This window comes from Octopus sinensis, linkage group LG14 (assembly GCF_006345805.1).
Source record: "Octopus sinensis linkage group LG14, ASM634580v1, whole genome shotgun sequence".
NCBI lineage: Eukaryota > Metazoa > Mollusca > Cephalopoda > Octopoda > Octopodidae > Octopus > Octopus sinensis.
In genome coordinates this window covers 49,393,294-49,410,009 of record NC_043010.1, presented here as the reverse complement: position 1 = coordinate 49,410,009, position 16,716 = coordinate 49,393,294, and the positions used below count along the sequence as shown (strand labels likewise).

At 30.7% G+C, this 16,716-nt stretch overlaps 1 protein-coding gene across 8 annotated transcripts in view; it reads left to right on the top strand.

Annotated features, from left to right (window-relative positions):
• LOC115219130 (receptor expression-enhancing protein 1) overlaps positions 1-15,049 on the top strand; it is a 188,394-nt gene extending 173,345 nt beyond the window's left edge. For 2 of the 8 annotated variants that reach the window (XM_036509009.1, XM_036509007.1), the window contains 2 exons: positions 5,834-5,899; positions 7,995-15,049. In XM_036509009.1, the coding sequence (XP_036364902.1) occupies positions 5,834-5,899; positions 7,995-8,072 (144 nt within the window). In that variant the 3' untranslated portion in view covers positions 8,073-15,049. The remainder of the gene's footprint in view (positions 1-5,833; positions 5,900-7,994) is intronic. The other 6 variants (XR_005001915.1, XM_029789221.2, XR_005001914.1 and 3 more) reach the window with 5 other exon arrangements.
• The last annotated feature ends 1,667 nt before the right edge of the window (positions 15,050-16,716 follow it).

Below are 16,716 nucleotides of genomic sequence, written 5' to 3'. Positions count from 1 at the left end.
TTACTATTCTCAGTCTCTCTGCTTTATTTTTTTTTTTTATCTTTACTTTGTTGTTTGCTTGGGTTTTACCCCTACTTTTATTTCACCAAATTTCATAGTGAATGCAACAGTAGCAACTGCAGCAGCAGCAACATTAATTTCAATACCTTCATTTTTTTTAAGCAAAAAAATAATAATAATAATAAATACCCCACTCTGTCCCTATTTGGTATTTTATTTTTTCAGAAATAGATTTCTTCCTTAACACTCTAGAAATGTCTCATTCATTGAATTCACATTAATCATCGTTTCTCTTTGGTCTCTCCTTATGTCAAAATATTGTTTTATCTAAAAGGACATTTTTTTTTTGTTTTTTTTGCCAAGATAATTTTTTAATCATTAGTGTTTCAAGTTTAAGTGACTGAGTGGATGTAATGTTGGGCCATCATTTGAAATATCTTTGTTCACTCTCTTTGTTACCGGTGTTAATCAGATAAACATTGAGAGTATACAACCTAGTAGTGAAGTACTAAATTAATGTATAGTTTAGTGATGATCTTCTCCTACTAGAATATAAAAGTTAATTCAGTTTGTGTGTTGTTAATCAAATTATGTGGTGGTGGTGATAATATTGTGGTAAGTTGGCCCATACTCATTCTGGTGACTGACTTTGATACCCGGTGGAAGAAGTTTCACTTCCCTTGCTAAAAAGGTGCCTGTGAAAGAAACCAAAAAAAAGTTCATGGCTACCACAACTTACCATTTCTACTTCCTTAAGACTTCAAGTAATAAAATCCTTGAGATATGCATACATGTCCCAGCTGTACGTCATCTTTTATTTGTATGTGTAAGATATTTATAGAGGTGTAGTGGTTGGATATTTAACTTTATGAGACTAAAAGACTAAGTTATGAGAGCAACCTCTGTCACCAGTATGGTATTCCTCCCTTGGAAATGAGATACATTAATCTACTTGCCTTTGTTTAATTTACCTATTTTAAACATATATCTATGACCATCAATTGATAGTGTGTTTTAGAATGTATGTAACTGTAAAACAGTTTTTGTAAGTTAAAAGCAAAACTGTTTGTTTTTATTAAACTCGTGAGAAAGTGGGACTAGCTTCTCTTTAAAAAGGAGAAGTTGTTACTAATGGTGTGTTCTTTTTTGGAACACTGAATCTTGAAACAGATATAAAGTTATAAATAATAGTGTGTAAATTTTGGATTAAAAAACCCTTTTGGATGAAGTCAAATACTGCCAGTGGGGCTTGAACCCACATCTCCTGTAAACAGGCTTTTCTTTTTTAAGTTGCTCAAAGAAACACCTTCATGCATCTGTTTTCAAAAGCACTTTGGATAAGATTTTATCTTTGAGCTTAGGTAAATGAAATTTAGATTATGATCATCCAAATAACTCACCTTCTAGATACCGACAGTAATCAGTGCCGACTGATATGCGATTTAGATTTCTTTATCTAACTTACTATCAACTAGAAAGAATGCAGAGGTCAAGAAAGGAGCCTGTACAAAGTTACTATCTGTTTGATATAGCAGCCAAATTTCACCCAAATTAGATCCTACTGTCTGAAACTAAAAAGATGGAATGGTCATGGCTAGAATATCTTTGATCCCAAGTCTGTTCTATAAAAGTTAATCTGGGGGCCAAGAACAGCTATCAAATGCCCAAAGATGAAGAGTGGACTCAATATCCATCTCAAACTTTGTCTTTCCCAGTAGAATCTATGCATCTATCCATCTTCCCACCCACTATTCTTTGGAGGGTTATAGGAGGTAGAGACCTTAGGCACCTTCCTCCATAAAGTCCTATCAGAAGCAACCATTATTACACTTTCAAGTTAGATTCCCAAGCAGGATCAACTGAGGTTGTGGATATTATCCAACCATCTCCATTTTTGGTCTGCTCCTAGATCTGTCAGTTGGTTTACTATGAAGAATCTGTTTTGGAATTCTTTCCTGTGGCATTCTAATTTTATTGATTTGTACAGATTCTATGATATAGAATTTGACATCAAGGTGTTAAATATCCAGTTCAATGCCTTAGATATACCAAATTCCAATTAATAGAATCAAAATTATTTAACCTTTCTTTCTTTATTTAGAGAGGAACTATTCCTTAAGTTTCACCCCCCCCCCCCGTGAGCAAAATTTGTAACACCTTACTAATCTCAGTAATTTTAGTTAATTTATATTGCTTATATCCATAGGGAAAGGCATGAACATTTCAATTTCCCTTCTAGAAGCAATTTCATGGTTATATAAATAGAAAAAAAAACATATATAGTAAGTGCTCGATTTGAACATTAATTTTTGAACGGATTACATATTTAATAACTCCTGTAATTTCTAGAATCAGTGTATATCTATCTAGGTACTCTTGTTTGTGTGTGTGTGTGTGATATTATAGTTAAAAGTACCTGAGTAGTTAAGGTAGTAACATCCTTGTGTAATACTTTATTTTACTTTGCCTCCTTTCATTAAGCTATCAGTTATTTACCAGATCACCTAAGGTTTTTATCTGACAGACCATTGTCCTTTCTAATGAGAGATGTATCCCATCAGCTAAGCACTGTTCCCTAAAAGCCCTTTTGCTGCAGAGCCCTTATGATTTTTTTCCCAAAAGTCATGGAACCCATTATTATATTTTGCAGATAATCTCCACCACCCAGTTTTAATAAGACTTCGAATTAGGCAAAAATTATTTTAGAGAGAAAATCTCATTCATTCGTTCATATATATGTGTGTGTATATAAAACAATAAAACTTACAGCATGTTATCATTTTGAAAAAAAGTAAATACCTCACTGTTTTATTTTTAAGTACATTTTCTGTTTATTAAATTTTATTAAGAAGCACCTCATTTTGTGAAATCACTAAATATTTTTTCATAGCACCTATTTTGACAAACTCGATCTGAGGCAAGATATGAAAACACAGACACACATTAGTGTGTTCCTGATAATGCACTAGGATTATTTATTTTTTCTTACTATTATTTCATTTCATGCATTTACCCACATTCTAATAACTCACATATAACATACTCATACTAGATTTTAAAACCTTTTTTTTTTTTCTCCCCCTATTTTGGTTGTTCATATATATGACAGCCATGCCTATGAAGTTTTGTAACACTCCTTACTCTAACTACAATAAACATCCAGTTGGAAGAATACTGCTTTTCAACTTGATTGCTTGTTTCTATATCACATCCTGTGCTTCTGCTGGAAGTTTTATTTTTATCAAAGTAATCTTCATTGATCTTGAAAGAGTCTTTTTTTTTTTTTTTTTTTAAACTTTTATTTGGCAGGTCAGCATAACATGAAAGAAAACATTTACAATTTTATTAACAATTTTTTTTTTTTTTGAAATTCTGAAATTTTTACTTTATACTGAAACATTAACTGAAGCTTGTTGAATTTAGCATTGCTGTTACTTTAACTGTTGATTGCCCCTGTCTGGCAGTTGCTATTCTCAGGAATACGCAGTGTCATTCAACAGTTTTATTATTTTGTTGCTGCTGGTGTTACCTCTTTCACTACTGCTACTCTTATTTCTGTTACTATTACTACTACTACTACTACCACTACTACTATTATTGCTGCTGCTGCTATCATTACCAAAACAATTATTATATACATTCCAATATTCTGGACACTATCGTCTTCTATTTTCCTGCTTTTGTTTTCTTCTGTTTTTGAATTTATGATTTCTTTTTTCTTTTTTTCATTGCGTGTATTTCTAACTCTTTTATTTGAGATTTTTTTTCATTTTTCTTCATTTCCAAGTCAGTTTGTCGAGAATGCTCCTCTACCATTCTTTAAATCTCTGAAAACAAAATACTCTGAATATTGAATGTAATCTCGAAAATCCACACTTCATTTACACATCTGCTACCTTGAAGTGTAGAATTCAATAATTTGAAGAATAGGTTTTTGCTAGTTTATGGTGCTTTTGGATTTGAACCAAAATATGTAGCCATTGTATCATGAATTACTAGTGCAAAACATATTCCTGATCAGTGGTGCCAAACTCACTTTATGGTCCATTGATCAATGACAGGAAGGCGTTTGACTTAAAAACACTTCAACATATATACTTTTCTTATTTCTTGCCATGGTCATCAAAGATGTAGCATGAACAGTTTGTGTGTGTATGCGTGTATATGTGTGAGAAAGAGAGAGAGATATGTTTATTTTCTGCATTCGTCTTAACATTTTCTAACAGTTATTACTTACACTAGTATTGCCAGGCACCATGTTGCTACATTGTACTGGATCACTGATAATAAATTGAAGCCTCTACATTACCCCTCTTCTCCAGCATAGGGATTGCAACCAAGTTTACAAAATTTGAAATATAAATATGATTGTGTATGCATATGATATATAGAATATAAGTAAGTTTATATGATCTATATATATTATTCTCCCTAATCTCAATAAATTCCATTCAGCAATTTCTAATTGCTGTTCTACTTTCGTAAGATATGTTAATGTGAAATCTCAGAAGAATTGGTAGACTGACTACATTAATGTTTCTTTCATTTTATTTCGAATCTATTTTGTGTGTCTGTGTGTATCTTGCCATGGCATCGTCTTCTATTCAGCATTGTCTAGCTGTCAAAAGTATTTTTTGGTAATTGTAATCATATGCTGATGTCTAATATTGTTCCACCGTAACAATCCTAGTTCTAATTTAATTATTTTAACAATGGCATCAATTACATAATGAGTTGTATTGATCAAAGTAGAAACGTTTTCAACTGAAATGTCATAGAACACTCCTAACATATACACACAAACACTCTCAACTATTGTCAGTATTTCTATGTTAAGAGAAATCAATCCCATTGCTTTATCCTCATCTGAGCTTTTGCCTGCTTTCAGCCACTATAGATTGTGTCAGACATCATTTCGCAGTTCCTCTATTAATTGTTTTCCTCTTCGCTCAACCCACATGTGTGTCTCTTACCTCTGACTACCTTATAGCACATGATGTGTGAATGCATTCACTGTTAGCATCTCTCATACATTTTGCATGTTGTTTCAATAATACATTTATGCATGCTGCTTTGTGTTACATTACTCTACATGCATGTTGCCTTGTTGGACTTACACGTGTGTGCACTTGTTTACTTTTTTTTTTGTTGATTTGCAGTGTGTGTTTGTGTGTGCCCATGTGCATGTAGTTTTGGATTGGTTTGCAATATATATTTCTGTTGATATAAGTTGGCTGAGTGAATTTTCTTTTTCTTTCTACTAATGTTTGAATTAATTATTTTACGTGATACAAGATAATGAATTTGTTTCAGATACAGCCAACAAAAGAAATTTGGTATTTTCTTAAATTAGATCCCCAGACAAAATGCTTTGCAGTGCCCTTCCTCAGCATTTGTTTATTAAAGTTTTTAAAACTTTACTTCCAAAGTAATCATAGCATAATTAATTACCATTGTACCGGTAGATGAATAGTTTTTTTTGTTTTTTCTTTTAATGTAATAATTATAGTATTTAGTGTACAGCTTTCTCTCTTTCTCTTCTTACGCTCTCTATAAAATTCCTCAAAATTATCTTGCAGTATTTTCTAAATAACAAATACTGAAATCTCTTTCTTTTAAAAGATTATCTTCTATTTGGAGAGGTTCTGTTCTGTTTTGAATTTTAACAAATAAGATTTACTAATAACTAATATTTTAACTTAAGTATGTCAGTAGAGAAACTATCTAACAGTAGATATAAACTGGGTTTGTTTGTCTCTGTTGTATTTTCTTTGATCTTATTACACGGTATTTGTCTTTGAGTCTTGAAGCTTAGATATCAATGCTTTTGTAGGATTCAGTTGCCAAGCCTATTAGATCTTCTAGTGTCGGAGATTTAAGGGCTAGATTTTCTCTACAGGTAAGCAAAACTTCTCCCATAAAAGTGTTCTGTGACCCTTAATAATTCTTGATTGCTATTCGGTTTGCTGATTGATTTAGTCTTGGTCTTGTTAAATTCTTAGATTTCCATTAAACTTGTTACTTATATAACTTTTAACTTGTTTATGTTTGCACATATTCTTTATCAGACACACTAAATTCTTAGTTATATTTCAAAATTTACCCCTCAATGTGCCTACTACTCATTTGTTGTTTTCATCATAAAATTTGACTCAGTAATATGCTTCAACTGTTTCAAAAGATAGCTAAAACATGTGGTTGTATGCTCAATATCAAATAATTTAATTTCTTTAGAATTATTAGGAGGGATCTTTTGTCTGTAAAATAAATTTCTTCAGCAAGTCATATTCAGTTCTTTTTTATCATGAGAAAATGGAAAAAATAATTAATGTCAATGTAAAAAAGAAAAAAAATAATAATAGTGATAGTATTTTCTTAAAACTAATAAAATTTGTTTAGCTTCTGGCAATTTCATTAATTTTTATTTTTATATTATTAAAAAGAAAAAAAAAACGAAAGAAATTCATTTTCTCAATTTTGTGTTTCTATTTAAACAGAAACACAAACTGCATAGCCCTGTCAATCCATACTCTAGTACTAACTCATTTAAGTAATTTCATTCAAAATTGTTTTATTATTTAATTCTTCTGACTACATCAGACTTAGGTTGACCCATATTTTAATCACTTCAGAAATTGATTTCCCAACAATTCAGATCAGCGAAGACTTTAATTAAAGCTTGTAGTTGAGAAGATTTTGAGGTCATTTCCTGTCCTTTTTATGTGAAACATCTTTGTCACTTTAAGTATATTATGATAGTCTATTAACAGCACTTAATACTATACTGTTTGTCAGCTGGAATTATGTTGGTAGGCCACTTGTAACTTGCATGTTATGTTAATTTGACAAGACTTAATGTGATGGTTGATGTTAAAACTAGAATGTTTTCATTACTTTTATTTTAATTTCTTTTTTCCACTTTGTCAAAGATTTACAGCATAGATTATCTAATATATTCTCTACCTGAGTCAAGGTTTTACATATCAAGCATTGTTTCCCATTCCTTGTTTGGTTCTTTGACATTTTCACTCTTATAGTCGTTCTGAATGCATCTTTAATATTAGCAAGAATATTATTTATATTATTAACTTAACTGTTCTGTCGCCAAGACAGTTTGCAGTTTGTGAAAATATAAGTTATGGAAATAAGGTTGAGTATACTCAATTTTTCTCTTTTTAATACCTTAAAAGAAGCAACATCCTTTTGAAACATTTTTTTAAAAGTGAAACTTGCAATGAAATAAAACAATTAGAAATATTTTGGGAGCTTATACTATAGAATTTTCTTGAATAATTTTTTTAATGGGATAGGGAGATCTCCATTATTTTTGCAATTGAGTTAAAATTTATAAGTCATTTAATTTCCTGCTAGAACTTTCTTTACTTAATAACCCTGACATCAATGTAGGCAATTGTTCTTCAGCACTTCTCTGTTAAATATTTAAATACTATTAAGTTTAATTTCCATTTTTAAAATACTGAATAAACTGTTGTATTATATAGTATTTCATTTTTTTTTAAGCCTTCATACAAACTGTGGACTATTTTGGTTTTTTTCTTTTGTTTTTGGTATATTGTTTTGCATTGGTACTCATTTAATGTTGTTACTTGTATTCCAAACTGATACCTAATTAAATATGGCATTATCTATGGTGATTCTACCATTTTTTACTTTTATTTTATTCAGAAGTGGTGCTGTTTGCACCCCAGTATGACTACAAATGAGTCAAGATAGTTTAACTAATTATTAAATAATTTCTGTGAACATTTAGTTGTTTAAATTATAGTTATGGAACATACATTTGCGTAATCTATTTTTGATTATATAATTTTGTATTCGGTTTTCTTTGAATTTAACAGTACAGATGGGAAGTAATTGTAATTATTCTTATCTTGATTATTTCAAATAAATGATTTATGCTTTCCACTGAAACTGCTTCTCTGTTTTAACACTAACCTAACAAACACTACATTGGCTTTTATTTGCCTCTGCAGCAACATGCGGCCAATACGTACGGGACACTACCTCGCACTGGACATGGAAACAAGAGCGGAAGAAAATCTGTGCGCTGATTGATAGACCTCTGGCTGTACTGAAACTGTATCACCTCGTTGCTTTTGACAGCCTTCTCTTTCTGTGCCCATTCACTCAGCTATCCATCCATCTTTGTCCAACTACTTTAATTAACATGTCCAAACACCACATCTGATGCTGATGACAAACAACTACTTCTATTACACTATTACTGCTGCTACCGCTTTTATTTATTCTTCTAAATTACAGAACATAATCGATTACTACATTTGTTGTTATTTATTATTATGATTATTATCATTTTTATAACTGATTTGCCTGACAAGCTGTAAAACTTATCCCCAGTTATAATCATTTTTAAGTTGTAAAGATTCAGTTCAACTACGCTCCATCTTTTAACACTTATTTTACAGTGTAGATAAATATTGAAAGACTAAATACCTTTAGCCGCATTTTTCCACCATTAACGACAACACTTGTAGTAACATTCTTTATTTAACATAGAACTTGCTTCTTTGATTTCTCTTACCTGAATTGAGTGTATATATGTCAGTATTTATGAATGCACAGTATGTGTGTGTAACAGTGAAAGCTAGCAAATATGTCAATCACACATGAGTATGTGTGTGCGTATGTTTCTGTCTAAATGTTTGTGGGCAAATATGTGTATGTATGTATGTGTACATGCTTATTCCTAATTTTATCTTTTTTTTCTTTTTGCACAACCTTTCGTTTTAACATTTAACATAATTATTATAAATTTTCATTTACAACTTTTTAAGGAATTTTAGTGACATAAAAATCTTTTTTATTTATTTATTTATCTATTTATTTTTTGAATTCCACCTGTAAATATATTGCTGTATGTATTTATATACACACATACACACAACTGAGTACACAATCAGTTGCTTCTTTCTTTTTTTCTTCTTTTTTTTTTTTTGTACATAGTCATGTATTGAAATAACTGTTTGAATAAAAATTATAGAATTTTTACACATGTAGATTGTGTAACCGATATCCTCAAATTCTTTGACAAATAAAGTGCATGAATCATGATTGGAATGGAAAGATGGAAGTCTCAGTAAGACCTCAGTGTTTGTATATTGTATTTGATAAATCACCTGTGATACATTCCAAACTTTGCCATAATCAAGAGATAAACTGCTGTGGGGAAACTGGTAACTCAAGAAAATGAGAGAGAAACATAGAGAAATCAAATGGCAAATATCTATTAAATCTTCTATGGCCAAGAGTAGTAGAATTATTTTTCCTTACTTTTTCCCTTTTTTTTTTTTTACAACTTCAGTGAAACTTTTTTTTCCCTATAAACTTTTGGTTATGTCAAACATTCCACTTCTCCTATAATTCCTCTTTCACCCACCTAGATTTTTCGCTTATTGCTATTCTTAAATTTTTTTTTTTAATAAAAAAAATTTCAGCTTATAATAATACACTAACTTAACACACGGCATATATGTCCTCACCTAACCCCTATATTTATATTTACTTTACAGTGCTCATCTTTCATTCATCCCTTTTAATATCTGTTAATTCATTTGTGGGTTTTTTTTTTTGGTTTTTTTAAATAATAAATTCAAGTAGCCGGATGATTTCTGTTATTGTCACCGTCCATCATCCTCAAACTGATTGTTCATGTGATGCTATTATTGTTTCGAAAACAAATGTATTTTTTTATAATCTAACATCAGTTGCAGCGGTTGCACAAGTTGATTGGTTTTGTTTTAATTGTTACTATTATTATTACCATTATCCCTGTTAATACTTTTGGTGTCTTACCTGTCAGATTGTTTTATTTTTATCAATGAGTTGTGATTAATTACTTTAAAAGTGCATTTAAGTATATTACATTTGTATGTGTGTATACATATATATATGCATACATTTATATATATGTATATATGTACACACGCACACACAATGTACACATGACACAGTTCACCTAGTTTTCATTGCTATTTTTTATATGTAGTTTACGAAAAAAAATTTGTTTTTGTTCTTTTAGACTGTAAAAGAATAACTGAAAATACCAACTGCTGCTTTCTTCTCCCTTCCACCTGCTTTATCTAAACGTTATGTTTTACTATTTTTTCTTTAACGAATAAAAGTCATAAGGATATCATGTACATTTGAGCTCGTTGTTAATGGCATAATTTGAGAAGGCTTCATATATATTTATAACAGTGTGTTTTTATCTTTAAACTATTTTTCTTTTGTACTTAGAAAAACAAAATTTGCTTTCATTTTCTGTTTTATTTTTACCATGTCTTTCGTAATAAAATTTTATTTTAACATAATTTCTTCATTTATACATACTCTATTCTGCAATCTCATTTCTGATAATCTGTTTTTAAAAAAATAATAATTGAGGAACCATTGTAAATAAAAGAATTAAATCATTGTGTGCCATTAATAGTGGACTCTGTAACTGTAGTAGCATCATAACCATTAATAAGTTTATATATTATTGCCACCCATAGTTTCTAGGTTAAACTTGAAACTAATATCTCAGATAAGTTTCAGTTAGAAAACCCAACTAATTCTTTCCTTGTTTTCCATACACTCAAGAATTGTTTTCTTTTTCTTCATTTAATTGGGGGTATTTTTTAAAATTCTGCCTTAACTCAAATACAGTCTATTCTTTAAATATCATGTTAGCTTGCATCTAAATCGCCCTCAATCTGTAAGACAATGTAGTTTCAAAACCAAAAGATCTTCATGACTAGCAGGCACTTGAATCATAGGCCTACTCAATTAGGGTTGGTCTGAGGTTAAATGGGGTGTTAAATATAAATAAGGTCTTGGATTTTTAAAATTAAGAATCTTTTTGATTTTGTCAAGATAACTGAACACAAGTTATTCCAGATAGGAAACAAAATCATCAAAAGTGAAGCCTTTATAAGCCAACAAATATATATTAATGACTCACACACTCCTGTATTACAATATCCTCAGACTTTATTAATGTCCTGTCTAGGCAGCCAGTTTCTTGCAAAATATGTGAAGTTAGTTAGAATAGTTTACTAACACTGACAATAAGCAAAAATAACTGACTGAGAGATCAAATTCAGTTTTATACTTGAAACTTGAATTCTCTTTCGTGCAAGTGGCTTTTGTGATTTCACAACATCGTTACACTGCACACCTACTCTTTTTAATGGTAATATCTGCTTGGACCTTGCTACATACAGTTCATTTTATCTTCACTTTCTCGCCCATTGAAACACTACATACAACCAGTTGATTTTTTTTTTTTTTTTTTTTAATACACCTCTTTTCTGCATGTTCTTTTTCATTGTTATTGTTTTTTTTTGTGTTTGTGTGTATTTCAATCAGGAACTAGTTTACTTTTATATGAATATGTGCAAAGATCTCTCCACGGAGTTACTATGTTTTCACTTTTTAACCTCTTAATATACCTGTTGATTGTTTTTAACCGGAGAGAAAATGTATATATCAATCGTTTTTGTTTATGTGCATCATAATCCTTGTGAAATTTTTACCTTGGTCAAGCAGGATTTTATTTTGTTAACACTAAACTGCCTTATTTGCAATATTTAAGAAAATCACAGCAAAATAGAATTATTAACAAATCAACTGATATGTGTCTTCTAGAAAATTCTTATTTTGTTTATTTTTATATATATTTATTATAATGTATAATTTGAATGGTATTTTGGTTTTTGGTTTTTTTTTTATATAGTTTAGAAAATCTTTTAAAAAAACATTTCTGCAGTGAAAATTAAGTTTGAAACATTTAATATTTGTTCACTAGCTATTTATCTCCAAAATGCAGTGGTAATAGTTGTTGTGATTGTAGTTGTCACAATAATGCCATGCACAAACTAGGGCTGATCGTGTAAGATCAGCAGATCTCTCTCATATGCTGATTGTATTTGATACTCATGCAATGTAAAAAGGAAAGAAAAAAAATGGCTAACGAAAAAAGTGTTTGCTTTTTGGGTTTTTTTTTAAATAAAATTATTTTATTTTTCTCTAATGTAAAATATGCAGAATGACTGATTGATACAACTACAGATTATTTTGTATTCTTCAGGGCTGTGATAGTTTCTTTTTCAATTGTTTGTTTTGTAAATCTCAATGATGAGGAAAGAAAGTGTCTTTTTTTGCTACTGTAGATTCTTGTTGACTGTTCTGACTCTAATTCCATAATAGAATAAATCACTCTTTAGGAGACATTCTAGATCTGTTAATTAGATAGCGTCAAGCAAAGGCAGATATGGATAGAAGAGGTTTCAAGCAATTTCATAAGACTTGTTGCTATTCTTTAACACCCTATTTAGATCTCAAACTTTGGTTGCATTCATGTTTTTGAAGCTGTGCTCATTCTAATTTTCCCTCTAGCTTTGCCCCTATCTAGAGATATTTCATTCATAGCTTTGAGGATATTTACAAATTTTAGTAGTAATATTTTTGTTATTAAAATATATGAGAAGCAATATTAACAAATAAGTGTATTTATTCTGAAATTGCTTTCTTGAAGTGCTGTTTCTGCAGTGTGCCTGAGCCATTGCTTTTTGTAAGGAAGGGTTATGAAAACATTTGTGATTTTGTTTTTAGCCTTCATTTTGTTGCATGTGCATAATTTCAGGAAAGTATTAATTTGGTTTTACTCATCGATCTTAATACCACTACAGATTGCATCCTGCTGCCATTTACTTGCATTAATATTCTGAACGTTTCATTAAAAATATTTTACTTTTTGTTTTTCTGTTGTTTGTTCTGTTCTAACTTTTGGGCCTCAGCTAATGTCATCATGCCAGACTTAATATGTTTTTCTTTGGCAGACATAATGTTCAGAGAGGGTTCTGAAGTTTTACCCTTTTGATGCCAACCTGGTTCTATGGTACAAAGCTGTCAATTTTGAAGTATTTAAAATTAAAACTGCCTGTCATAATTTTATTTAAGAACCTTTTATTAAAGTGTGTTCCAAAGAGCGTTTTATTAATGGAGATTTTAGTTACTTTACTTAATCTCTCCAAATCCTTGATTTTTAAAATTAATCGAACACACAGGCAGTGGATTCCATTGGAAATCTGGTCTCAAAAGGGTTAATCTCTTCTGCTTCTTGCCAAGTCTTGCTATAATTTTTCCCCTTTCAATTGACTCTGTGAAACTTAATGTTTTCTAAGTTCTGGTCTGTAGTTTCTGCTTCTCATTTTGTAAATATCAGAATGTTTTGATAGCATAAATATATTTAGGTTTACATTTCCTGAAGCAGGAAATCAAAACTAGATCCATTTAAGCAATATTTATTGTATTTAAAAAATAATGGAACAAATACAATTTGAATTTTGTGATTTACAATAAATTCTTTCAGTGATTTGAATGCTTATAAAACAATAATAATCTAATGGATATATGAAAACTTGGCTTAAATGAATAATTATTTTCCCTTGAGAAAATTTCTCTCTCATATTTTTGATGAGGTTTCCTCATATTTTTTTCAAATATTACATTGTCATGCAATGTAAAAGTGATATTAAAGGATTGTTTGGGAATGCTTTCTCTTTGTTTTGTTTAATCTATGTAAGCATTTTAATTTCTTAGGAGTTATTTCTTAGGAGAGTTGTTTAAGTTTTATACTTGTCTATCTTGAAAGTGGATTATGATAAAATTGGGAGGAATTTTGTTTTACCTTTGACAGGGTTCTGACTTGCAAGTATACTTTTTTTTAATAAATACACACACACATACACACACATATATATAGAAGTGGCTGCTGATAGAATTTATTCTTGTAGGGTGCATTTAACAGGTTATATAATCTGTGTATCGTTTCTTATATTATCTAAGATAAGATCTGAATCTGCTTTGAGTTATTTTTCGTATTAATGCCAAGGCTTTCTGTCAGCAGTCTGCTATTTTCTGCTGTTGACCAAATACTCAATGCTAAAACAAATATTATAATTAGTTTGTTTATTAATCAGGAATTTTTAATGAGGTGATTTGTTTTCAAACTCATAACAAAGACGGTAAGACAAATCTTAGAGGGTTTGTCTGGGCTCTGGTGCTATTTCAAGTGTTAATTTTCTGTACAAAGAACTATGCCATTGTTCTTGAAGGCTTAGCAGTTGCTTACTTTCTTATAATGAAAGTTTATCATAGCAGTTAATTAGCTTGCAAACCTACTATCTTATAACAACAAACAGTTCACATGACACTCAAACAGCACATTTCTTTGTTCTGATCAAAACTGTTTTGTTTTAAGCGTTGCTAGCATTGATTTAAATTTTTCAGAAATACTCATTTGTAGTAAGTATAGTTAGTTCAGTTTATCATGGGATTTACTGAACAAATTATTTTTTCTTTTATATAGTGTTGAATTTCATTAATTTCAACTGTATTTCATTGGATGAAGTTGTTTTTTTTTTCTTCTACTGTGAGGAGGAGTGAGAAGCCTATTATTTGAATAATATATAAACATATTTGATTCATGATAGAATCGTGATATTCTCACTTTTTAACAGTTCAAATTATTTTTTAATTTTTTTACTATTTTCAAGAACAAGGAAAACATTGTTGGGTGTAATTCAAATGTAGAAGAAATATTAACAATGTTTAATGGCTATTAATGAAAACTAGTCAACAAGTAATTGATAATATTTCAGTGAACTGTTGGATTTTTGTTGTTATTTTTTTCTCCTCTCCCCATCTTGCTCTCTCTCTCTTTTACGGTGCTCAGGACAAATCACCTTACTGTACCCTCTAGCCTGCATCTGCTAGATTCTTTATTCTCTGGACAATGACACAGCCAACTATTGGCAGAGCCTGATTGGAAGCTCCACCCTTATTAAAATTGAGGGTCATGTTAATAGAAACAGCTTTCTCCATGTTTGCATTCTTGTTATGGAAAAAAAAAAAAGAAAAGAAAAAATTCAAATCTGTACAAATGAAAGTAATGGTGTTGGCAATGTTTTTATAAAATTTGCAAATCTTATTTTGTAATAAAACTCTTGGCATTTTAATTCAATTTTGTATTGTTGTTTTTTTAAATTTTGAAATATCTTTGTTTGTCATCAAAATGTTATTTTCTTTTTTTTTTTTTTAAACTTTGTTGTATAAATATTATCAAGACGTTACTGAAAAATATTAAGACATTGAAAATTTCCCCACCACTGCTAAGGAGCTGTAATTACCTTATAAACAAAAGGTGCAGACATAGCTATGTGGTTAGGAAATTTGATTTCTGGTTTCAATACCATCGCACCACATGTCAGGTAAGTGTTTTCTGTTATAGCCTATAGTTGCAAATAATGTTTAGTAAGCAGAAATTGTCTATCACATACACATATTTATATTTATCGTTTACTTGCTTCAATCATTAGACTGTGGCCATGCTGGGACACCACCTTGAATGGCATGGGTTCGATGTTTTGACTGGAACAGGTGAGCCAGAGAGCTGCACCAGGCTCTAGGTCTGCTTTTGCATGGTTTCTATGGCTGGAAGCCCTTCCTAATGCCAACCATTCCACTAAGTGTACTGAGTGTTTTTTATGTACGTACACACACATTTATTGATGTGCTAAATGCAAGACAATTGTAGAAATGTGGGCTCAATTTTTATCTAAATCAAATTCCCATTCTTATATAATGTAGTCTGCAAAGTATCATCAATACAGGCTTAAGCTATAACATATAGTTGAAACAAGTTATTGAAATGTCAGATGTTTCACTATTTACATATTGATGATCAGCCAAATCAATTGCAGATCATTTCATCAGATGGAAGACTGTGAAATATAAAACCAAACAGGTGTGTATATGTGTGGAGCAAGAAAGAAAGAGATGTTTCTCTGTCGCTCTGTAATGCAGATCCAGTTGTTTGATCAACTAAATTACTTGCTCATAGAGGTAACAGGTAAATGGGTGAGCATGACACTATGTAGGACATTTGAATTACAAGTACAATCCACCAAATGAGCTTCTGCACAGTTTCCATCTGTTCACTTTCACTCACAATTCTGAGACAACAGTATATATATATATATACTTGTTCCTTATTTTTATTTTTCTAAAATTTTCGTTGTGTCTTGCAAGTTTTTCAATAGTCTTCATTATTGAAAAGGTTGCAAGACGCAGCAAAAATTTTAGGAAAATAAAAATAAGGAATAAGTGGAAATTTTACCAGTGATTGTGTTAAATTATAAGGCGCAAAAAGAAAATAACTCTCCCCAGACAACAGAATATACTGCAACACACGAACTCACGTAAAGAATCTTGCAAACCAAATCCAAAACGAAATATATATATATATATACATACTTTTGGATAAATACTTGTATGCTGACAGTACTGCTGTAGTTGGTCTTCAAATGCAGGAGTCAACATCTTAGGATGAAGTAATTCAGTAGCTGTTTCTTTCTCTTCTACTACAAAACCAAAGTTGCCCAGGGCCATCCACTAGTATATGCAACAAACCTCCTGCACAACGGTATGAGCTTTGATGAGTCAGATGTTGCAAGTCTGGGCCAGATGTTTCCACCATTCTCAATGCTCACTCTTGCTACAGCACCAGCCTTCTCTCTCAAGTCAGATGTAATGATTTTCAACAGTTTTCTGGCAACCTAACTATTCTCTCCTTGGCAACTAGTCCAAGACTCATGAGCATCAGATGAACTCTCGTCCCAACAAATCCTT